This window comes from Nesoenas mayeri (genome assembly GCF_963082525.1).
Source record: "Nesoenas mayeri genome assembly, chromosome: 3".
Lineage (NCBI taxonomy): Eukaryota > Metazoa > Chordata > Aves > Columbiformes > Columbidae > Nesoenas > Nesoenas mayeri.
In genome coordinates this window covers 43,735,967-43,760,616 of record NC_137544.1, presented here as the reverse complement: position 1 = coordinate 43,760,616, position 24,650 = coordinate 43,735,967, and the positions used below count along the sequence as shown (strand labels likewise).

Below are 24,650 nucleotides of genomic sequence, written 5' to 3'. Positions count from 1 at the left end.
TTTAAAACATGTCAACAAAACTTGGTATAGAACTTCTGTGTTACTTTTGGTTGTGGCTTATACAGAGGTATAGCATTTTCCTGCTTTTACTCAGTTCTGTCCTTTTTATACTTTTAAGAATTGCATGTACTTAATTTGCTAACACATCATCTGCAGAACTTGCATTCCGATGCTTGTTCTTTAAGTCCTCAGACAAATCTCTTTAGAGTTGCTGCAGGATTTCCTTGTTGCTATAAGAATGTTTCCTGAGAATGGTGTCTCATTTTGCAGCTGTGACCTGTTTTAGAATGAGCTAAATTAAAAGAAATTTAGTTTGAATGGGACTGTCAACCTAGATTTATCGTATGGCTGACACATATATCACTTACATTAATTCTGCCAATCACCTGCTCTTCATGTCACCAATTATTTTTTATTTACTGCATATAATGGATAAAATTATTTAATAGAGTTGGGCTTAGAAAACAATTAGAGGCATCCCTTTTTAATTGCTGTTTTTCAGTTATACATTCTCTTTAAGATCTGTCAGTTTATCAGCTTGTGATACATGTTTTCTTGCTATTCTGCAATGTTATTTTTAAACAGTATGGTATGTAGCCATATGTCTAATGCCTTACATGAGTCTAGATCTATCTTGTTATCTTTTCTGGCAAGCTTGTAGTTGTGTAAGAATGACTTTTTTAAAACAACATACTTCTTTGAAACAAAACCAAATCTCCATTTGTTTGGAAAATGTTATCTATCAGATATTTGTATTAATCTTCTGAAGGTTTTCTATTACTTTGCATGGAAGTGATGTCAGGAAATCATTCTGCATGTCATTTTCTATTATTGATATGTGAACATTTTTCCATTTTTGTGATATATCCCTGGAGTTTAAAAGGTAATAGTGACTGTCATAGGTTTTATATTCTTTCACAATATGGTAAAGCAGTTAAACTGATTTGTAGAAGGGCTTCTATTTCTTTTTGTTTCTTAGTTTGGGAACAAAATGGTAAACATAGCATGAAAATGCATTCTGTCATTCAAGAAAAACTGACACGGCACTGTGCAGGGCATAGAAGTCTCTTAATAACTATATTCAAAATGTCATTTCTTAAGGCAAAGGATTGCATACTTAATATTTAGCTGAGGGAAAATAATATGGCTTCTAATAGTGCTTTTTGCATGGTTACATTTTTTCAGTACCTCCAGATTTTTGAATATGTTCTAAATGGAGGACTTGAGATCACAGTATTTTCAGGGTTCATTGGAAGCAGAGTAAAACTCATTTATGAAATTACTTAACTGGATGGTTGCCTAGTAACAAATGCATTCTGTGCAGAGTGTTTGAGTTGTAGATAATGTCCTATGTAGAATCTTCAAAACAGTATTAGTAATTGCATTTTTACTATGTACTTTTGATTTTGCAATTTTACTATTTTTCCATGTTTGTTCCTAAACCTAGTAAATTACCATCTATGTGGACTGATAGACAACTTCTTAATTCTTTTATTAGACTATAAAGAAGATATCAACAAATAAAGACTGGTGAAACATGTGTACAAACTTCCTTCTCAGTCACTTTGAAACACCTGCAATTCTTTTTTTTTAACATTCTAAGAATTTTCCTTTCTTTTTGTCCTTTTTTTGGATAATGGGAAAAACATGGATTTTGTGAGAGGCTGAGACTTAGAGCTGTTCTGTGGGCAGGGCAGTATCTAAGTAGTAACTAATGTGAATGCCTGTATGCAGTACTTCATTCTTAGCACTGTTGAGCAGGGAACTTGGAAACCTAAGTTAAGAATTCATCTTCTTGCAGATCTAGACTTAAAAACTAAGAAATACTTGTGCCTAATTTTCTGTGTATCTTTAGAGTACATCTGAAGGGCATACAGACTTGACTGTAGAGGGTGCGTTGAAGTGATTCTGGGTCACCTGAATAGCAGAGTAATTTCTAACCAATGGACAACTCTTCAAAGATTTGAATATGTAAACTTGTCTGCTTCACTTAATTCTGTGCTTGAGTTGAACAATCAGCTTTCCCACTTGATTATAATTCATTCTGTGAATGTAATATTTTAATACATGGAAATGGGAAGACTGCCAGGATCACAAAGTTCAGGAAGAACTTCAGAAGTCAGATAAAAGACTATCTCTATGCATACTCTGTATGCTCTCAAGTGGCAGCTATAATGTAATGAGATGATATGCAAATCTTAAAACCTATTAGGAAGAAAATGATCCTGCTGTGATCAATTTACAATACAGAGAGGCACTTCCCATACCTGATCCTTTATGCTTTACAGTGTAAACGCAGATGATGCTTGAGTGTGGAAATTGGTACCAGATAACTATCTTCTGTTTATTTTTTTTTTTTATACATAGAATTTCATGGTGTGATAATCATGTTCTGCGAATGTGTATGGTGAACATGCTGTCAATTCTCCACATGCCATCATGAATGCTTCTGAATTAGATACACTAATTAGATATGTCAATTAAGTATAGTTATGGCAACTTTATTTCTTACTTCCAGTGTAACATCAAATCAATAAAATAGAGTAAAGCTTTCAAAGAACATGATGTGAAAATACTGTGACAGTTCAGTCTTGTAAGTGCCAAATGGTGCTTATATTTTTACTGAGATAATTAAACACATATGAAGATTAAAATGTTAGAGATTGTATGCCAGTAGTGAAGAAAACACACTTAGCTTCATACCACCAGCCAGTGATAGGCAATGTAAACAGAATATTTTGTCATCCAAAATGTCTTTTCAGTAATTTTCACTGTAATTTCAGGAAAGACTATGTATTCATAGTGGCTGGTAGATGAAGGCATAATCTCTAATTGGGACTTCAAGAACCAAATGAGAAGTGATGCAGCACATGGAAACTATTAATGTTTTAATGGACTATATTTACAAAGGGCATCTGCACATTTTCAAGATTTGCAGATTAACAGTTTGGATCATAGAATACCAGGCTGGAAGGGACCACAAGGATCCAACTTTTCTTGGCAAAACCACAGTCTAGACAAGATGGCCCCAGCACCCTGTACAGCTGAATCTTAAAACTGTCCAGTGTTGGGGAATCCACCACTTCCCTAGGGACAATAGTCCAATGGCTGATTGTTCTCATTGTGAAAAATTTCCTTCTTGTGTGCAGTCGGAATCTCCCCAGGAGTAATTTGTACCCATTACCCCTCATCTTTTCCATGTGACTCTTTGTAAAAAGGGGTTCTCAATTTTCTTTGTGACCACCCTTATATGAATTTGATGTAAGCATAAAATAATTGGGAGAATTGTTATTATACATTTTGTCTTTTAGGGTAAATGTATCTCTCTTTCCTTCTTGATTATTTTTATGTGTATTAATTATGGATATTTTGTGGTTTTTAGTGGATAAAAAAGTAGATGGTAAAAATAAAGTTTTATTTGTTTGGATGGCTTTGAAAGAAGTTAAATAAATTGATGGAATTGTTTAGAGTCTTAACAGCTTTTCTTTAATCATGAAGACTAACAAGATGTTACTATAGAGCTAAAGAAATTGTGTGATTTCTTATAGCACTCTGACTTGATTTTTGTGGCTTGACATAAATAGAAAACTAATTATCCAAATAACTTGTAAATTTTAGATGTATAAATTGAAAAAATTATGTAGGCACTATATACATATGCATAGATATATGCAAAGTATAATGTAGAACGTGCGAAAGTATATTGTGTTTCAAAATGTGCTATACATATTAGTCATTTTAATTACTTGTTTGTGCTAACTCTCTGCTGCAGTTTTCATGTGGAGTTGTAATTCTGGGTTCTCAATCAGCTCCTTAACTCCAGGGCCAACTGCCAGATCAGGGAAGTTAAATGACTTTTTTTAAACAAAGGTTTTGAAGGGTACAAGTCTCAATAAACCAGAACTGTTCTCTAGGCCTTGTTTATATTTTGAAAGAAAACTCTTAACAAACAGCTTACAGTTAATTGCTAAGTAAATTGATACTTCCATGGTTATTAAGCAGAGCTCTTGTTCATTGTTTAAATACTTGAAATGCTTTTCTACCTTCAGATGTAACTGAGGACATTTTCAAACTACTGCTTTCATGCTCTTAGGTGATTTGAAATAAATTGTTATTGAATTTAGTAAACTCAAGGAATGTTTTCCAGATTGGAGCTCAGTTACACTTTCAGATTGTTGTACCTATTATCAGATGATTGTGAACAAAGTATGGGATAAATATATTGGCAAGCAGCTAGTGTTTTTACCGATTCAAGTTGTTTTGTTTTTTTTTTTTTTTAAAAAAAAAATGCGTATAAGCTTTAAGTAAATTAAACATTTGTAGTGAGTGCAAGTGCCCAGGCGCTGGCAGCAGGGGCTGCAGGGCCTCTATGAGTAGGGGCTGGGGCTGCCCTGTGCTGGACACAGCTGGTTCGAGCTCCTTCCAACCCACCTACCACAGGGCACAGCCCAGCCCAGCACCCAAATATGGTGGTGCCTCTGTAAAACCATATTTAAGAAAGGGTTAAACACTGTGCAGCAGTTGAGAGAGAAACAGGAGTGAGGAAAAACGTGTGAGAAACAACCCCGCAGACAGCAAGGTCGGAGCAGAAGCAGGTGGTGCTCCAGGAGACCAAGCCAAAATCAAACCAAATGTCAAACACCCCAAAACTGTGTGATTGAGTTTAACTATAGCCCTTAGTTCATCAAATACTCCAGCTATGAAAAGTTGTGTAAGAAATGATACTACTTCTTTATACTCTCACAGGCAAATGCTGCTTTTGTACCCTGCAGATGGAAGACTTTTGAAAATGAAATCTCTCATGATTTGTCCCAGTTATATCAAAGTTTGCATTTACATATAAGATTTTATAGTATATGGGCTTTTCTTTGCAAAGCTTCTCTTTCTATAAGTGCAGAAGAGTCAATCACCAGGTTTTCTCTGTCATTTAGATGGTTTCATCCACAGTTTAAATGCCCAAATTTTTGCCATAGGCCCTGTCCATTACCAAACAATGTGGTGATTTAGTCTGTCTGTGGACTTGTGGGGAGGGGGGGGTCATTCCTTTTGGGATTCAGTTTAGTATTTTGGTGGGCCTGTTGCTTGCCAGGTCTGTGTTATGTTATAGTGTATGCTCTCTTCCTTGAAAATACTCTCTATATACGTTTTAATAATCTTTTTTGAAAACTTTTAATTCATCTCTTTTAATTACGTGACACTTCCTTTCACTTTAACTCAAACACCTGGCTGATTCAAAATCTGTATTCTAAGTATTGTTTTGAACAGGACATAGCCCGGTAGAAGTTACCAGCCTTACTCATCATGAGACATTCACACATTGGAGACAACTTGAGAACCTTGTATATGGCTTCAGTTATAGTGCCCAAAAAGCCTTTTGAGCAACTTTACTGTGAACTTTGTTTCTCACTAATTATGCTAGTACAAGAGATGCGAGTCAACCTACATGGCTCTTAATATTCCAGAAGAAAATAGGGAAATTCTTGCATACTTTCCTCATTCAGGTCTTTTGACCGTTTTCATTTTTTGAAAATTACCTGGAAATATATATAATATGTAGGCTTTTATATGGAACAGAGTATTTCACTGTAAAGCACTTTTTATCCCTTACCAAATGGGAAGGCATGTAATGCAAACATTTAGGGAAGAAAGAAAAGAAGAAAGGAAGAAAGTCTGTTACAAAGAACTAGAATAGATTGTCTAAGAGAGTTACAGAAAGGCCTAAGCAAAAGCCAAGACTGAGGGATGACATGAATTACATTCTTCTTTCTGTTCAGAATTGTGGTGTGATTTGGACTAAGGAAGAAATGATACCAAATTATCTGTCTTAGCTTTGCCCATAAATTGGACTATCCCTTCTTAACAAAGCCAGTTTTACTGCTACTGTTCCTCCATGTCAGTTAATGACTGCTCACCTTTTGCGAGGCAAAAGTACAATAAAATAGAAAGACTGAATAAGGAAAACTTGATGGAATTGCAGAGTGCTCTGGTTTCTTCAATACAGGATAATCACTAACTCACATCTATTGTTCACCTTCTGTAGAAAGTATTAACTGCTCCTTTCACATTACTGTTTTATAAGGGATGTTTTAAAACTCTGCTTGATTTCTTGGCTTATAACACTTGGATCATTTACAGGTTTTCTGTTTTTTAATAGGTTGAATCTACACAAAGTATGATTAGGATTTTGGGCCTTTCAGCTACATTGCCCAATTATCTTGATGTTGCTACATTTCTGCATGTCAATCCCTTCATTGGACTATTCTACTTTGATGGCCGTTTCCGACCTGTACCACTTGGGCAAACCTTTATAGGAATTAAGACAACCAATAAGGTAAAGAATCATGAATGCCAAAAAGAGGGTTGCTGTTTGTTCTGATCATGCTTCACTTATGTATGTGTAGAGGGTACTGGGTTATTATGGTTCATGAAGCGTATTTTGTTCTTTATAAAGATATACATAATTGCAAGGTGCTTTAAGAATCGTATTTCCTCAGTTCACAATACTTGTAAATAGACCTTGTTGTAATTGAATACAATGGTATCTAGCTTTGCATTGCCTCGCCTTGGTACTAAGTTTTGCTTGATGAAGGAGAAATCATCACCCTCAACTGCAGCAGCTGATAATTCTGCCTTTCTCATTTCAGTTTTGAATTTTGCTAAGAACTATGGTGTTGCTTGTTGGGCTGTAAGAATGCATGTGGAAAGCTATAAGAAAAATATTCATATATATATATATATATTAAAAAGTGAACATCAGTAGAGATATATATATTAACATGACTTACATTAATATTACTTGGATATGTTATCAATTAAAACCTTAGCATGCTAAGCCGTTAACTATATGTGTATATTTGATTGAAAACACATTAAGGTAGTCTCTAAATAAGTTTCTTTACTCTTTGTGCTCTTGCTCATTTTGGGAAGCATTAAGGCCATGGTCAGGTATAATGTTCTTACTAAATGTCATAAGTGCAGTGCCACTTGACATATAATTTATTCTTTAAATACAGGAATTAATACAAACACTTTTCCATAAGACTTCCTATGAATCTCACTAGCTGATAATTAAAGTTTATATTATATAGCTTAACTTTTAGAAGATGTTAATCTGCTGTGATTTAATTTAATAGAAATCAAAATATGTTCAATCAGAAGCTAACTTTGTAGCTTAATCCATAAGACCATTTCTTTTCTTTTTTGTAAAAATGGGCATTGTCTTTCTTATTAGGTTATTTAAGTAGTTAATTCCATCTGCAGTGCAGGAAAGAAACTTATTTTATAACTGTAGGGAGTCATTTCAAGTCTGTACACACAAGAATAGTTTACCATATGGTACTTACGGTGATTTGCATATTTTAACCTTCATTAATTGTTTCAAGTATCTTCACTATTATTTGCTGTTGGTTTTCTTTAATCTTTTTCTGATACTTGATCTGAATATTTAGTTTATTTCCACTGTATGATAAGAAAAAAAGGAAAGACTCTATTTCTTCATACTCACTTTGGAATGTATTTGTGATTTCAGAATCAAAGAAATGTACAAATGATCCTATAAAATCTGAAATTATTAAAAAACCCCACTAAGTTTTCTAAAAAAAACATGAGTAGATGAAGAGATATTAGGAGGTAGCAGCTATTCTGGAGTGTGAGTACCCGTCTAACTTGTTTCGGTAATACCACAGCCTGGAGATTTTCTTTTCACAAACAAAAAGGATTTGAAAAAGGATTCTATTCAACATGATACTAAGAGTAAAGCTGCCAAATTATTGCCAATATCAGCATCCTTCTGGTCTATATGAGAGGAGAAAAGTGATGTAAGAACCCACAGAGTCAACAGCAGTTCTTGCAGAACATCAGCAGGTGCAATCAGTGCTGTGTCCATATTCACACTGATGAGTTGCAAGGAGATAGAAGGCTTGTACTTACTTTAGATTGATGCTTTGCAACAGCTTTCTGACATGCTTCATCCAAAACCCCTCACAAAAAAGCCAATTAGTGATTAGCATGTGCACACCGTAGGCAAGCTTTCCAAGGCAAGGACAGCATGGTGTGTTTATTATGCACAGAAGTTAGCCAGCAAAGCTCTTTAAACACTGTACGTTGGAACTCTTAGAGCAAGTGGGACCAAGACTAAAGTTTGGCTTCTTCAGTCAAAGATCTGTCAATGTCAGATATTTTACTTTATTGTCAGTTATTTTTCTTTATGTTTTCCTTTTTAGGTATAGATGCAAAAAATACATAGTTACATTTGTATGTGTGTATATATATATTATATACAGTATATATAAAATAATATCTATGTCCACATGTGTATTTGTGCACTGTCCCTATACTGTTCTCCATAATCATTTTTCACTTGTTCTTATTTGAAAAAATAATTAATTAAAATGCTAACCTCTCCTTTTCAGAATAATTTGACTGGCTGCTTTTCTATTGCACACGCGTCCATATTTTCTTATCTTTGTATTGCTATACTTGTTTGATTGCAGATATGAATGTTCTCTTCTTCCCTCTAAAGCTGTTTTAAAGCTATGTTTTTTCAACTTTCAGCTATTCTAGATAACTCCAAGTACTAAATTTCCATTTTCAAGTTTTTACATGCTTTGCTCTTGTAAAACATTTCCTTGTGTCAAAAAAAAAAAAAATTGTTATAGAGTATGAATGCACAAATGAAGAATGGAGTGATTGCTCCAACTTTGAACTTCATTTATTTATTTGGATTTGTCACAAGCTTAATACTGAAGTTCATTCAAGTAGATACATGCTATTTATATTGTGATGCATTAGAGAAAAATAAAAAAATCTTTAGAGTACTTTGAAGAATACTTTTCATTTCAAATGAGCTCTTTATTTTGGAACCTTCCTGAAACTTTTTAATCCATAATTGGAAACTCTGTACATAGTGCTTCCAGTCTTACCTGTGCATGACCCAACTATGAAGACACTTCTGTTCTTTAGAGCAAAAAAGCTGACAATCACTGTTTTTCTGGATGTGTATATCTGCAGTGTAAAAACTATTTTTATATTACCAACTGGAAAGATTTAACGCTAGGTAAGATGATGTATTAAATGGATATTTCAACAATATCCTGCAGAAGTAAGATTCCTTAATATGAAACAGATACATTTTAGAATAGAACTGGGTTAGGTCTCTTTATGAAAAATACAACAGTCACGTAATACATTTTATATTCACTGCACTTACTCATATTTAGTCTACTTATTTTCATGTTCTATTTCTGTACACCAAATACCAAATCAATATTGTTAGGAAAGGGAATCAGTATATTGTAAATTTAATTGCATTATCACGTTTTTCTTTCATGGATTACTGTCAATTTCTTGATATGTATTAAAAAATACATAAAGATAAAAATACTTTGAATATGAAGTATGGTGTTTGTTTTTCAGGTGCAGCAGCTCAATCATATGGATGAAGTATGTTATGAAAATGTGCTGAAGCAAATAATGGCTGGACACCAGGTATTTATTTTCGCTTTGGTTTGTATTCAGAACACCTATAAAGAAATCAGTTGTGATCATCATAATGATGTGTTAAGATTTTTTTTTAAATTATTGTTATTTTGAGATATGTCACTTAAAAGGTCATCTCTAATCTTGAAAACACTTTATTAGAAACAGCATGCAAGAAAATCTGAGCAGGCTAAATTATGTTAGCTTCTAGCTAAGGCGAAAATTCCTGTTACTTTGTAGATCCCTTATAGTAATTAATATATATTTATGTCACTTTAAAATGATGAAGCAAAGTAGGTTAGTGCTTTGGAGACCCTACACTTAGGTACATTTAATGATTAAAAAAAAATAAAAATATGGTGCTTAGTTATTATTCTTAGCCTTTCCCATAACTTTCAAATTTTAGCATCTCCTGTAAGAGATGAGGGATGAGAATTATGTAGTGTTCAAGACATGGTGCGCAAGGGCTCAGCATCTGTCATTTGAAATACCCTGGGGTTTGTGTTTTGTTTTCTTTTTAAAGGAGTGATCCGTCATTTTGCTTCACAATAGAGGTTTCTGCAGTGAATTTTCAAGGCTGATATTCCCTGCTGCTAAGATTGTGGGCTTAACTCATTTGCTTGACTAGTTTCTCATTCTGTTGTTGTTGTGCTCCTGAATCACCCCCACACAATGTCTCATTTTTGTTAGAACTTTGCACATACAGCAGTGTGAGTAACGGCAGTTGTGGCAGATACAGCACCTGTTCGGAGCATGAACAAGTGCTAGTGCACTATGATTCTTGAAGAGGCTTTTCACTAAATAACCTATATATAAAAGAGAGAAACTGTTTCCCCCACAGTCACACTAAAAATTGCACATTTTCCCCTTTTCATGTAAAATTCAGATAGTGATATTTTTTGAAAGATGAACAGTTGGTTTATGACTAGAGGGGGAATACTTCGGCAACAGCTTCTTAGTCCTCTTGATTTAACACCATCCTTCCACTTGTCTTCTCTTGTTGATATCAGTTACTGTTGTTACATTCAGAAGACTTTCATTAAGTTACATATGGAAATGCAGATATTTTCCTGAGCAAAGACTGTTAACATAATTTGTTGATCGTACCAAGAGAACTTTAGTTTCTTTTCTCCTCGTTGTCCATTATGCACACACCTTAACAAATTCCTAACACTGGGGTACATGTAGTTGCTTATCTTTTATTTCTTGTAATGATTTTGTGTATTTTCATTTGCTGTAGATAAATCTACAAGTAGCAGATTCTTTAAATTGGGGTGTCTAAATGAGTAACATATCTTGGATTCCCGGCAGGAAGTTGCATGCTGTTCAAGCACATTTATTGCAACTTTCTTCCCCTCTCTTTTCTTTGCTCTGAGGAAAAAACTGTCTACAAACATATATGATATTATTTGAAAAATTCAAGTACAGTAAGTTGTTTAATTCTGGCAGGAGATGTTTTTGTAGCTTTCCTTGAGAACAGTTTTAGTTCCTGTACTGGCAGCTGAGTGCATGAGTGTTTTGTTTTAAGGCATCAGCTAGAGCTGAAAGAGGCCAAGTGAAGAGCTGTAGTCTGCTTAAGGTTAGAGTTTCAGCAGCTGACACTATTGCTGATCTCAATTTCTAAAAATTATATTTCAAACTACAAACCAAATAAGGAGTGTATTTCCAGACAAGGCAGAAGTGTGGTTTCCCTTGCTATATAAGCGTTGATTTGCTTTCAGAAGGCTTTACTTGATTTGATACAATTGATTGCAAATGTTAATAATTTTCTTTGCTTGAAAATGTTTGTTCTGCTATGTTGCGGAACTCTCTTACATACACATCGATAATACCAACTAGTTACGCTGGACTTTTCCTGAGAGTATTTAAAACTTACTGGTCTTGATACTTATGAAACAACCATTCATATCTTGAAATGAACGATACAAAAACACTGGTATACAGTCTTTGACAAACCTGAATCAAGCATGTCAGCTATTGTATAACATGGTTAAGTATAGTATGTAGTATTGTACCACATATGAAAAATCAGGGATTTTTAATATGCCATGATAAATGATCTAATCATTACACCAACTGCAGATGTTAATAAGTGGGGGAAAAAAAAGGTCATGTAGATGATTAATATTACACTAGGAGGAAATTCTTTTGTGTCTTTACACAATTTTGAGAATAGCTTTTGATCTTCTAAAGTTATCACCTCCTTCCAGTGTTCTTAGTTTTTAGAAGACCATTACCTTGTGCCCATATTCACTGTAGTGTTTTACCATAGTGTTCTGTTACCTTTCTTAGCTTGTGTTATCCTCAAAACTTGTGTTTATTTATAATACATTTTCTGTGTGTAAAGTTTGTTTGCTTTTTAGCAAAGCTGTGGTTATTGCTAAATATACTTCTTAGAGAGCTGGGTGCACACCTTCCCCTTAATACTTAGGACAACATTTCCAGAGCAGTTTTGTATCTCTGTGGAATTCAATAAATGTTTGGAATTTTGTAACTATTCAGCACATGTGACAGACACATTCCTGTGGCCATCAAACATTCACAGAGTTGTCTCTTTTAAGGTTATTTACCAGAGACTTTGGAATATTTTAATAAATTAAATTCAACATTGTTTATCTACTGCTCTTTTAACTCATTTTCAAATAATTCTACCACTTCATTTCTAAGAATTCTACCATTTACCCTTACAGAAGTCCTGCTGATGTGTCCCTGTCATATTATAGGTTACAGTGTAATGTTTGACAGAAGGTATATGTTCATGTGTTTTAATAGATGTACGTGTGTTTTCATTTTTTAAGACTAGGGCTTGTAGGAGGTAGTTGTATTCTACAGGCATGTGTTTTGACAGATGGAGAGAAGCTTTTTATGTTGATTTTTCAACAGTTGTCCTCTGCAAGACTTCAAGCTCTTCCTGGCTACTGGGAAATTAAGAGTTGGTGATTCAGCCTTTAATTTTGATCCATCTGCTCTAAGTAATGAGATATCTCATTTGTAGGCTTCACTTTGAATTACCAAATGCAACTGAAGCTATAACATTTGTCTTGTAGCACAATTCTGCTCTTCTTTAACTTGAGGAAAGATATAATGATAGATGACTTGCCCTACTGAGTTTTCCAGGGTTTTTGTTAGAGAAACTTTTTATCATCAATCAAGAAATAAGATCAGAAAATATCCCAAAGGTGTCCAGGTGCTTTTGAAGTCAGCGTGCTCCTTTTGTAGAATCACTAACAATGTAGATCTTCATTAGGAGGTTTCTCTGTCAGATCCTCTTAAGACTGCTTTAAGTGAGAACCTCTAGTTCTATTATGTCCGCTTTCCTGGGACTATCCTTCTGTGCTCAATATTAGCTGGTGAATATTTGTTTTCACACCTGAAATTACACACTGTTTGTCCAAGAATGTGAATCCCTGCTCAGTTGCAGGCAGAGTATTTTTGCCAGCATTTATTTTCTGAGATACTGTTCCCTTGAAGAGTGGGTGAAGGCTCAGTCATAGAAAATTATCATTCCTTCAAAGTGATTACAGCTGTCTCTTGTCAGGCAGTCACCAGTATTGGGCTATGTGAATTAACAGTATTAATTCAGCCACAGAACTGGAAAAGCTTCTTCACATTTTACAGCCCTGTGAGAAGGGCATCTAATGAAGATGACTTCTGGGGAGAGGGCAGTACCTTTATGAAGTAGCCTCTAGAGAACCATATAAAACCAGCGAAGACACTGGCTGAAGACCATACATATCAACATAATTTCTGTAATAAATTGAGACATTGCATTACTAGCCAGTTTGGGACAATGCATGACATACTGTCTTTATCTTCAGAAAGTATGAGGGGGAAAACATCCGCTTCATGTTATGTTTTGAGAAATAAATAGTACTTTTAGGGGTTTGGGGAAATAACTTATTATTTTAAGGCTTTTTTTTTCCCTATGAAAAATATCACATGCAAATTTTAACTTTATGTTAAATTCCTTTGTGTAAAAAATATAGAGCTGTTTCTCTTTGCCAAGGTTCACTTGCTTAACTTCATATCCTAGGGAATTAGCTCTTTTTAACTGACCCTCACTGTTGTATAGGATCACATCCATTATATCACCTGATGTTGCTGACCTTTCACTGTTTTATCCCATTACCTTGGTTACCAAGAGATGATCACATGTTTCTCTCACTGTCTCCATCACCTCTTAAATACTTTTACTGTTATGAATTTGTCAGAACCTTACTCTTTTCTGTTTCTTTTTTTTTTTTTCTTTTTTGTGCTCTGAACGTTATGTCTTCATTTAAGGAAAAAAAAAATAAAACCTGAACCTGCATAATGTTTCTTGGGGTCTTGTTAATTTCCTGCATTATGAATTAGAAGGGGAGGTACTGAAGTTCTTCGAAAGCTTTCAGAGGAAGACTTCCTCAGACTGCACTCAGAAAACTCTCTTGTGTTTGCTGCATTCCCCAGACTACACATCTCTTCTGTTTCTGCAACCTTTTCTTATTCTTTTTCTCATAGCTGATTCTCTTTGATATTACTTAAACCTTCAAAAGAAGTCCTGTGTTCTTTGTCCTTGGTGTTATTTCAGCAGGTCTCCTATATTTACTCTCCACACCTTTTCTGTATGTTGTGGGTTTATTTTGTATCCTTCAATACTCTGCTACTCATCTTCAGCCACAGGTATCTAAGTTGCCATCCTGGTTCCTTACCCAATAATGCCCTTTGCTGATTTGGCATTTTGGCAGTTTATTACAGTTTTCAACTTGAAATGCCTTTGGCATTCTCCTGTCTTCTGAAACCTCTCTTCCTTTTTAAGGCAATGAATGTCTCTGTTTTCCTGCTGCTTCTGAGGGTTTTCTGTGTAACTCTGAGATGACATGTTGTCTGGTTTAATTTCCACTAGCTCTGGAACTCACTGAAACTCCTTGAAAGTTCATTTTCTCACTGAGATTGGTATTTTCAGTTCATAGTAAAACCTGACTGTTCAGTGAAAGTTCTAAAATATTTCTGTGGTTCTAATTCTCTTTGCTGTCTGTGCAGGTGTTGAGGTTCAAGGTGTCAGTACTTAAATAATGAGGAGACATCATGGTTTTACAGGAAGTGGTTCCAGTATGTAGGGAGGAGCTTTTCTGGTGGCCAAAGTTGTCTGTTGCAAAGAACCTGAATTTTTCAAATAGTAAATAGCTATTGAAAGCCTCACCACAACATCCAAAAGTGAATGCAGTAGTAGCATTCCTACATATTTAGCAACAACTCCACCTAACTTGAGTTGATAAGGCTTTAGTAGCTATAAATTAGTGGAGATATGGCAATTTCTCTTCAATTAACATGCTGGAAATCTTACTACTGGGACTATAAATGTAGATGAAAACTACATAACACAATGAACAGCCTTATACAAACCATCCATTCTTAATGATGCACTATGAGTGATTATTTACTACTACCCACTTTATGCTTATGTCAGTTCAGTTTTCTTAAGAACCTTTTGAAGGAAAGTGTTTTATCAAGTACCTTTTTAGTTTCTGTGCTTTTTGCTTTTCTGATTTTTTTTCGTAGGTTTAGCTAGTTTCTTCTGCCTCACGATTTTGCTTTTGCAGTGTTGTCTCAACTGTGTCTGATATACCTATGACAAGATTTACCTTTCATCTTTTATAATGAAATTTGGACTTTTTTTAATGTGCAGAATACAGACACATGCACTTGTTATATTTTTAATTAGTGTGTGCTTTCAGTGGTTAGGATGCAGTTTTCTGGAGATGAAGCTTGCTTTATTAATAAGAATGTATGTACTTAATTAAAATATTGTTCTACACCACTGTTCTGCATTTAGTTCACTAGAAGGAATATTGAGACACTATATACTTTTTAAAATCTTAGAATAATTTCCGAGTATCACCTTGCACGGATTTTTAATACTTCACTCTTTCAAATCAGGATTTTTTATGTTAGATCATAGAATCATAGAATGTCCTGAGTTGGAAGGGACCCACAACGATCATAGAGTCCAACTCCTGTCCCTGCACAGGACAACCCCACAGTTCACACCATGTGTCTGAGGACATTGTCCAGCCTCTACTTGAACATGGTCAGGCCTGGGGCCATGACACCTCCCTGAGGAGCCTGTTCCAGTGCTCCACCACCCTCTGGGTGAAGAACCTTTTCTCAGTGTCCAACCTAAACCTCCCCTGGCACATCTTCCTGCCATTCTCTTAGGTTCTTATTGTTGGTCACCAGAGAGAAGACTTTGGCACCTGCCCCTCCTCCTCCCCTTGTGAGGTAGCTGTAGCTACCGTGAGGTCTCCCCTCAGTCTCCTCTTCTCCAGGCTGATCAAACCAAATGACTTTAGCTGCTCTTCGTATGGCTTCTGCTCTAAACCTTTCACCAACTTTGTGGCCCACTTCTGGACACTTTCCAGTAGCTTAATATCTTTTTTATCTCGTGGTACCCAGAACTGCACACAGTGCTCCAGGTGAGGCCACACCAGTGCAGAGCAGAGTGGGACAATGACCTCCCTTGGCTGGCTGGCAATGCTGTGCTGGATGCACCCAGGACAAGGTTGGCCCTCTTGGCTGCCAGGGCACACTGTTGGCTTATGTTCATCAGAAACATTACACTTGAATTTATCTAGTCAAAACTGGTTCTGTGCTATATTATTGCACATAAAGCATTCACTTTGTCTGTAACTGTTCTCTATTTATAATAATGTACTTGAACTTTGCAGCACTAAGAGTCATCTTGTTTTTGTTACAGTGCTATCTTCAACCAAAAAAGAAGCATTGAGTAGTTATTTTAAATCTATTATATTAAATTGTCAGAAGTAAATTTGACAGGTATTAATTTCATCTGTAAAAATGATGGATTAAGTTTCTTTATTATCAGTTTTCTAGCTGTTATTTGGTTGCAGAAGCTGTGCGAAGATAAAAGTTTAATAAGCTTAGTTACTGCAACTGTTGACAATGCTTTTATAGCTGTGTCATAAGATAAGATTTAATAAAATAGTATTTTCTTCAGAGGTCTCTCTGGAAGTTAGTACCTTGAGAATTAAGCTTGTCCTAGTATTTTTCTTGGATAAAATAGTGTTTATAGCTCATTTTTGACAAATTACTCAAAGTTACTGAATTTGTTAAACTGTATTCTTTATCTAAATTGTTTGGGGTTTTTTTCCAAGACTTCCATTTCATAGCCTAAAGAGTTTATTTCAGTCCAAGGTTTTGTAACTCTGTATCTATACATATTGCTCTACTTCATCACCTGGTGTTGCTTATTTGCACATATATGTGTATATATTGCTTCTATATTTATATATGCACACATGTATGTAGGTATATAAAAATACACACACACTGATTATAAAGTGGTCCAGCAGGATAGCTGAATTATGGCTGATCATTTTAGATGCTATTTCTGTGACAGCTGATCAAGTGAAGACTTGAACACTTTGAATAGCTTTCCTTTGCAGTTTTTGCACATTTAGGGACCATTTGTATATATGGTTTCCATAACAAAATCACAGATGAACTAACTCTCAAAACCCTGGTTTGTGTTCTGCATCTTCATGATTTATTTGTGCCCTTCATTTCCACAATAACTGCCTTTTGAAATTTTAAGGCTATAATAGTTAATGATTCTATGATCTTGAGCCAGTTGGCCTTTTGTGGATGACCTGCCTGTTAAGTTACAGATGTACAGCTTGCAAGTGTGATGAGGGCAGCTTGACCAGTCTTGCAACGTGATAAGTTTTACTAGCTCTGTGTTAAAAGCTGTTTTTCAAATAAGGGACTGGAGAGCATTAGTGGTCTAGAAGATTGTGGGAAGTCTGTGGATCCCTGTCAGCTTCATTTTATTCTTCAGTAAGAATTTAATGGCAAGGATAAATGATATTCCAGAAGACATATTGAGGATTGTCAGTGGACCAAAGCTTTTGAAAACTCTTACTCTATAGCCTTGAAAGAGATGGAGCTGTGTGCTTAGTTTAATATAATAGATACTATCAACTAATAAACTTCATGATTATTGTCAAAACTTCTGTAAATTATTCAATATGTAACAAGATAACTACTATCCACCAAAACCTTCTGCCTATCACAGATTCTTTTAATAGATGTCATTAGTGGGTTTTAATTTGAAATACACAGTACTATAAAATGCTATAGAAAACAAGTTATTTTGAGGAATCCATGAGGATGGGAAATATTCTTTATTAAGACACTACAATGCATCAGAAAAAAATCCTTTTGACTTTCTACTTGTATTCCTTTTCCAGAATATGAGATTTCTCACATATGTAGCACTGTGGTGTTGATAGTTGAAGAGATGACTCCAGAAAGTGTTCCATTTGTATATTCTCATGTATTTAATCATGAGGTATTTATAATATTTTTATTTAGGAAAGGATATCTTGAGAAGGCCTAGGTGTATAGTTTATGGGTTTACAAGGGACATTCTAATTGTTCTGGCACAGTTTACTCATTTGCAAACTATTGCAAAATTTAAATTCTTCATAACTTTATTAAGTTTCATATTATATAAAACCATTGCTTATACTTGAAGACATTTCTTCGCTTCTCAGATGATGTAGAAAACCTAATGAATAGAAGAAAAAAAAAAAGTCTGGGATAAAAGTCTGGGTTTTTAAATCAATACTGATAAGAAATAAGCTAGAAAACCTGAGTGCTACATTCTTGAATTGTTTAGTAGGTTTATTTACGTAAATGGATCTTACAAATCGAGAAGATATAGAGGCTGACGTGGCAATTTTCTTCATGTTTTTTACTTAAGTAAAAGGAATTGGAATAGATATGAAGATTTCTCCAGTATCTTCTACGTTCCTTTCCTTCAGTAAAGCTGAATAAAATCTGCTTATCACTACTGTCTGTTGGGTTATTTTTTCATATTCCGGATGGTATGCATACAAACATAAATAGTTTTGGAAACATAAGAGATATGGTAGACATGACTACTCTTATTCTGGAGTGATATTTGTAAAAAATATAATTTATGATAATGTAGGAACATACTTTGTTGTACAAAGTCAAAATAGTTAATGTCAGAACAGAAGAAAGGGGAATGCTTGAAACAAATTATTGCGTGATCTAGCTTTTCTAAAAAAAGATGCAGTGAAAAGCTGCTTATAATTTTGAATAATAATTGTCATTCAAGTCCATTGGCGTCTGCAAAAATGCAATTGTTAACTGCCTAATGACATATATTTGCATAGTAATAGGCTAGCTATTCTTGAATAATTTTCTATACAAGAATAGAGATTGGTATTTCTATTTCTGTCCTGTCAATTAAAATTCAGAATAATTTCTACTACCTCTGTGAGTCTGTAAAGTATTGTTTGTTTGTCTTACTGAGTATTTACCCTCTACTTTAATTTTCATGCTATTCATTTTTCCTCTGCATTTTGTCGTGTATTTGGCTAATGCTACAAATTGAAGATAGCATAGATCCCATTATACTGTTCTGAAACTGGTTTCCTTTAATGTCCAGAATCCATATTTAACCATTGATTCTGCAAATGAGCATTTATTTTATAATAAAGACCATCTAATATAATTCAAAGTATAAAAAGACAAGATCATAAACACAAGTGCTTGCCATTTTTAAAGTAATTACTAATTTAGAACTTTCTAATATAAATTAAATCAGACAAACCAATCAGCATGCATTAGTGGAAAATGTGTATAACTGTATAGGTATAAAGGATGAGTCATAAAGTTTCATATGGGCAAGTACATTTTATTTAGGGGGCCAGAACTGCTTTATCCGTAGCTTTGATTGGAAATTATGCTGAACCCTGATAGTTTTCACCTTTACATAGTGGCAGATGACACAGTGTCACATTTTACATGGGCATAACGGAGTGCTTCTCTGAAATGCCAGTGCACTACTGCATGCAGTATATAGAACAAAAAGGAGAAATTGGAGGTATGCACGCAGTTGCTGAGCTATGATGATAGTGAAATCAGAGATGTGATGCAATAGCTGACATGACTGAGTGCTGCAATGGGTGGAAACAGACTCTTGAGCCAGATCAGGCCAGGATGGCAAGAAACTTGTTTGCATATGAGAGCACAGCTGGAATACCTGAAGCTCTGTCTAGGCAGGAATGATGGGCCAGCTGAGAGCTTAGAACATTGAGCTACTCATTGTCGTCTTTGCTTTAGTTTTTTCTGGTAAGATTTGCCTACAGGAATCTCAGAGTTCCCGAGATAAATGTGAAAGGTGGGAGCAAAGATTTATCTTTACACTTACCCCTACATAAATCTATGCAACTTGATTGGAGAGACCCATACATGCTGAAGGAGCTGTGGCCGATGGCATGGCAGAGCCACTTATGATAATCCTTGAAAGACCCTGGGATCAGGGGAGGTTCCTGAGAACTGAGAGATAGCAGGTGTCATCCCTGTCTTCAAAAAGGACAAGAAAACAATGTCTGTAACCCAACTAGCAGGACTCAGTTGAGGTTTTAAAGTTTAAACGAAAGAAAAAATAAGTCAGAAAATTAGGAAGAAAATCATCCACTTCTAGTTAAAGAAAAATTCCTTGGTCACCCCAGGCTAAGATGTCCTGTTAGATATAATTATAACAAGTCAATTCAATAACTGATTGTAGTAAAGCCATTTTTTGTGGTGGAATCTACCTTTCATGGGGGCTTCGCCACACCTTTGAAATAATATTCTGCCACTTGAAAATCAGTGAGGCAGTAAGTTTTCAGACTGCCTATAAATTGTACCAAAACAGGAAATTAATATGTTAAAATATCGATGTATTGTTGATACTATTTGGGACTATTCCAGACGTATTTCTTTTGCACCAAAGATGATGATGTTATGTATTTATGAGACCAAAAAAAAAAAAACCAAAAACGTAGTAAGTAGTAGCTCCCACAAGTTCCCTGTTTAAAAGTCTGTGGTTAAGTGTGAAGATCTTTTGCTAGAGATGATATAAAAAACATATAGGAAATACAAGGAAAATGGAAGAAAATAAAACAATAAAGATTGTATCAAGTCAGAGAAGACAGAGCAGAAGGTGCATCAAGAAATGTAAGAGAAATTAAAATGAAGAATAAGAAATGGGTAGATTTAAAACAAGAAAGGCTAAATGAAGGAAAAGCAAATAGGAAGAAAATTAAGAAAGTAGTTCCAATACAATGTCTTTACCGTAGCTTTTTTACATAGAATTTCATGAGCAATAATAAAAAGGAGAAGGGAATGTGTGATATAATATTCATTAAGGCAGGCACATCTTAAGTAAAAAATAAGTTTCCACATTAAAAGCAATACAAAAATTGAAATTATGGGGCAGATGTCTTTAAAAAGTAGTATTGTTCCAGGTAAATAAATGAGCAAGTGCACATTACAATAGTAAAAGTATCTGTAAACTAAATAGGAGTTATCACCCTTTAAAGATGGTATATCTACATAGAAATATAATTAGATAAATAGCTATGTTAAATATATTTTTTTAAATTAGATTCTGTAGAGGTTTTTTCAAACATCCTAGTTTTTGTTTAAATGGAAATGATCAGAAGTAATTTATTTGAGTGCATAATTAAATCAAAACTTAGCAGAGACAGCAATTAATGGTAATTATCAAGAGTTCAAAATATATTGTATCACATTACAGTACAGATTAGCTGATGCAGCATTCTGGATGTCTTTGTTGTTGTTATTATTGATCTGTTGATCCATATCCCCAACTGTTCATTTTCAATAGAAATAACACCCAGGTCAAGAACTGGCTGCCACAAAAAATAACATGTTATAAGGGTGGTGAGGCTCTGGAACAGGCTGTCCAGAGAAGCTGTGGATGCCCCATCTCTGGAAATGTCCAAGGCCAGGTTGGATGGGGCTTTGAGCAACCTGGTCCAGTGGCAGGTGTCCCTCCCCATGGCCAGGGGGGTTGTATCTAGATATCTTTAAGATCCCTTTGAACTCAAACCATTCTGTGATTCTATAATTTAGTTGGGTGAAGCCGAACAATGCCTTGAAACTAAAATGAAGTATAGATACTTGTCTCTAAACTACATTATTAATGTGGGCATTGCATTAAGTACATTAATTCTTTCATCTTAATTTATTTGAAAGATGGGATGCAAAGTGGGTCACAAAACCCAGGACGTCTGTCCTCGAGGTGTTAAATAAAACAGCAATGCTAAACTCAAGCATTTGAGTGACCAGCACTCTAAAACCAAAATGGAAAAGATAACCCAAAGAGTCAGTGTGCTTCTCCAAGAAGATGAATACATCATTTTGGAGTTACCATAGAGAAGGTTAGTTTGGAAGACACATTTTCCAATAGCAAAAGTTAGCTCAAGCATCTTTACTGTCCCAGTTTGAAGAAAGGTGTTTCAAGGGATTTCAAGTACCTGATGATAATTTTTCATGAATTATTTTAGACACTTATGTTACCTATACACTTGGTGTCTTTTTTCTTTCTCCTCTAAGAAAAAATATAAGTCCTACTAGCCTCTAGTTATATGCCTCTGATAACAGAAAAGTACTCATTCTCATAGATATTTTGAATAATAGCAAGTTTTTCAGTGCTTTAGTGATGCACTAAGACATTTCAGAAAGATGACAACCTGGAATACACATGACCTGGGGAATGCAAGCACTTCCTCTTGTGAATTTTCGACAAAGTCTTTAGTGAAAATGTTTGATTTGTTTCATACTTTAAGAAAATTCTGGGTAGGTAACCTAGCTAGAGACATTTGCTTTCTTCTTTCTTGTATATATTTTATTATTTAAAGGCTTTGGTTGCAGGAGAGCAGCAGCAGACGCTTTCAGTACTAGGGCTATATACACCAGAGCTGGCTTTGAAATGCAGAGTACAGATCTAATTACACAGCTTGTAGCTGTGGAACCGCTTCTCTCTATTCTAAATTACTTTTCGTAGGTTATTTGCATAATTTAATGCACAGAGATTTTGACACTGAAATATAATATTCCCTGACACACTTAGGACAGGCTAAATTAACCCTCTTAAGACTTCACTGCTGTCTCACAATGTATTGGGTAAATGCTTACTAACTTCTTTGGGGAAAACATTTAACAAGGTTTTGTATCTCAATTGTAAAGGTAGGGCTGGCTCTTTACAAACATATTTGGTGATGTACAGAGATGGCTTCAATGGAGTTAAGAGGTGCTCTACTTTGAGTATATGAAGTCACATATAGGAAATTACTGTTTAGAGTAGTTATACATTTTTGTATAGGCTTTGTATAGAAAAAAATCTAAGTAATCCTTAAATAATTAATGAAGACAGTGGGGACATACACTGTACTTTTGTTATGTTGTGGTTTTCTTACTCTTTGAAGAAATTTAAAAAGGACTTTGCCAGTATGTTGCTTTTAAGTTAGAGAAAATTGGTATGTTGCTAACTGTGACATTTATCTGAGAATATTTTTACTCAGATGAAAGCTAATAATTGTAGCAGTCGTTACTAAATTGAGGATGGAAAGATGTATCAAATGAGTTAAAACAGGTGAGGAGTAATTGCTCCCAGTAAGCAAATAGTTATGCACATATTGTTTCTCTTTTTATCTCTGAATTGTCACCTGAATTAATTTGTGTGGTTTTAATTATAAACTTATATAAATTCACAATTATTGTGTCTAATTTTATATATAATTATATGTACATTATACGTTTGTAATTAAATTACAAATTTCCAAATTAAGAACAGAGGCGATAACTTGTTTAATTATACCCTAAATACAGATAACTTTCTTAACAGTGTTTCATTTAAAGTAATTCAGTAATACACTTAAAGATGATACAAGCATGATGGTACCAAAAAGCCCAAAATTAAACCCATGATTCTCTGGAATTTGAAATACCGCTCTAAAAATTCAACTGAAACTACTTTAAAAAAGAACTGTAACTTCATGGTTACATTTTCAATTAAAATTAGATGGACTTGCAAAACAGTATTTGCCATTTACTCAAGAGCCAGGCCCTCGAACTTTCCCATGTTTCAGCTGTGTCACACAGTCAAGTCACACCACCAGTAAAGTTATCACCTCACTGTTTGCTTTCCAGACCATTTAGGATGTGTCAAATAACACAACTTTTGACATCAATGTTAATCTCTCCCTGCTTTGTGAAAATGAACTGTTTATTGCCAACAATTATTTCCTGTCTTTTAAAGATGAAAGAATTTTAAAAAGAGAACCTTCTCAAAAGCTCTTTGAAAATATTAAATACAATATAGGCAGCATCACCCTTTAATTTCCCTAAAGCAACATTAGTTTTCATCAATGTGTTATGTATTAATTTTTTTTTTCATTCCTACAGGGAATATTTTGTAATTAGTGTTTTCATGACTTGATTAAGACTTTTTTTTATTTCTCATCAGCCCTTTTTCTTTTTATCTTAAGGTGATGGTGTTTGTTCATGCTAGAAATGCCACAGTACGAACTGCTATGGGACTTCGAGAAAAAGCAAAAAACAATGGTCATATTTGTCACTTTTTGTCACCCCAAGGATCGGATTATGGACAAGCTGAAAAACAGGTAAGTGAATAATTTATGTTGGTAGTCTTTACAATCCTTGAATTTATGTTTTTACATGACAGTCCAAGATGAGACTAGATGAAGCATTTTTGAGCTTCTGGGAAGATATATTTTGCTCTGAAGGGTTGTGTGGAATTGCTGAACTGAGTAGTTCAGAGGAAAGAGTAATGGTGAAGGAAAATAAAAGTGCTGTTACTTTTAGTTTTTCAAACAAAAGCTGACAATATGTTGTGCTTTCTGCAGCTCGCACTGCTTGACAGTAGTCTTCATGTAATCTGCAGCTCAGGAAGTCCTGAAACCACTAACAGTGGGCAATCAAAAAGTAATCTGTTTCGAAGTCAGAAGTGGGAAAGCCATTTGAATCTCACAGGGGTTCAGCCCCCTTAACCTGATCTTGTTTAAAAATATGTATATGGATCATAAGTTACTAGTATGTTGAGCAGTGGCCAAGTACTTACCAGCTGAAACTGTGTACATTTTTGTGCTTTCTAACAGTTCTGTCTTTGTGTGAATTGTTGGTTGACCTTCCAAATTTTTTTCCAATACATAACATACAGAAGTACCTTGGTCTGCAACAACTTCTTTTCATCTATTCAAGCACTATGCAAGTATTTCTGCTGAGAGAACGTTTTTTAAACAGTTCTTAATTCAGTGTCACATCTGACATTT

At 34.7% G+C, this 24,650-nt stretch overlaps 1 protein-coding gene across 8 annotated transcripts in view; it reads left to right on the top strand.

The window, feature by feature from the left end:
* ASCC3 (activating signal cointegrator 1 complex subunit 3) overlaps positions 1-24,650 on the top strand; it is a 267,877-nt gene that overhangs the window by 108,610 nt on the left and 134,617 nt on the right. For 7 of the 8 annotated variants that reach the window (XR_013921970.1, XM_080341877.1, XM_080341876.1 and 4 more), the window contains 3 exons: positions 6,155-6,331; positions 9,415-9,486; positions 23,847-23,981. Coding sequence is in view for 7 of the 8 variants with exons in the window: in XM_080341877.1 (XP_080198003.1) it covers positions 6,155-6,331; positions 9,415-9,486; positions 23,847-23,981 (384 nt within the window). In the remaining variant the exon portion in view is untranslated. Of the gene's footprint in view, positions 1-6,154; positions 6,332-9,414; positions 9,487-23,846; positions 23,982-24,224; positions 24,395-24,650 lie in introns of those variants that run through there. The other variant, XM_080341882.1, reaches the window with a different exon arrangement.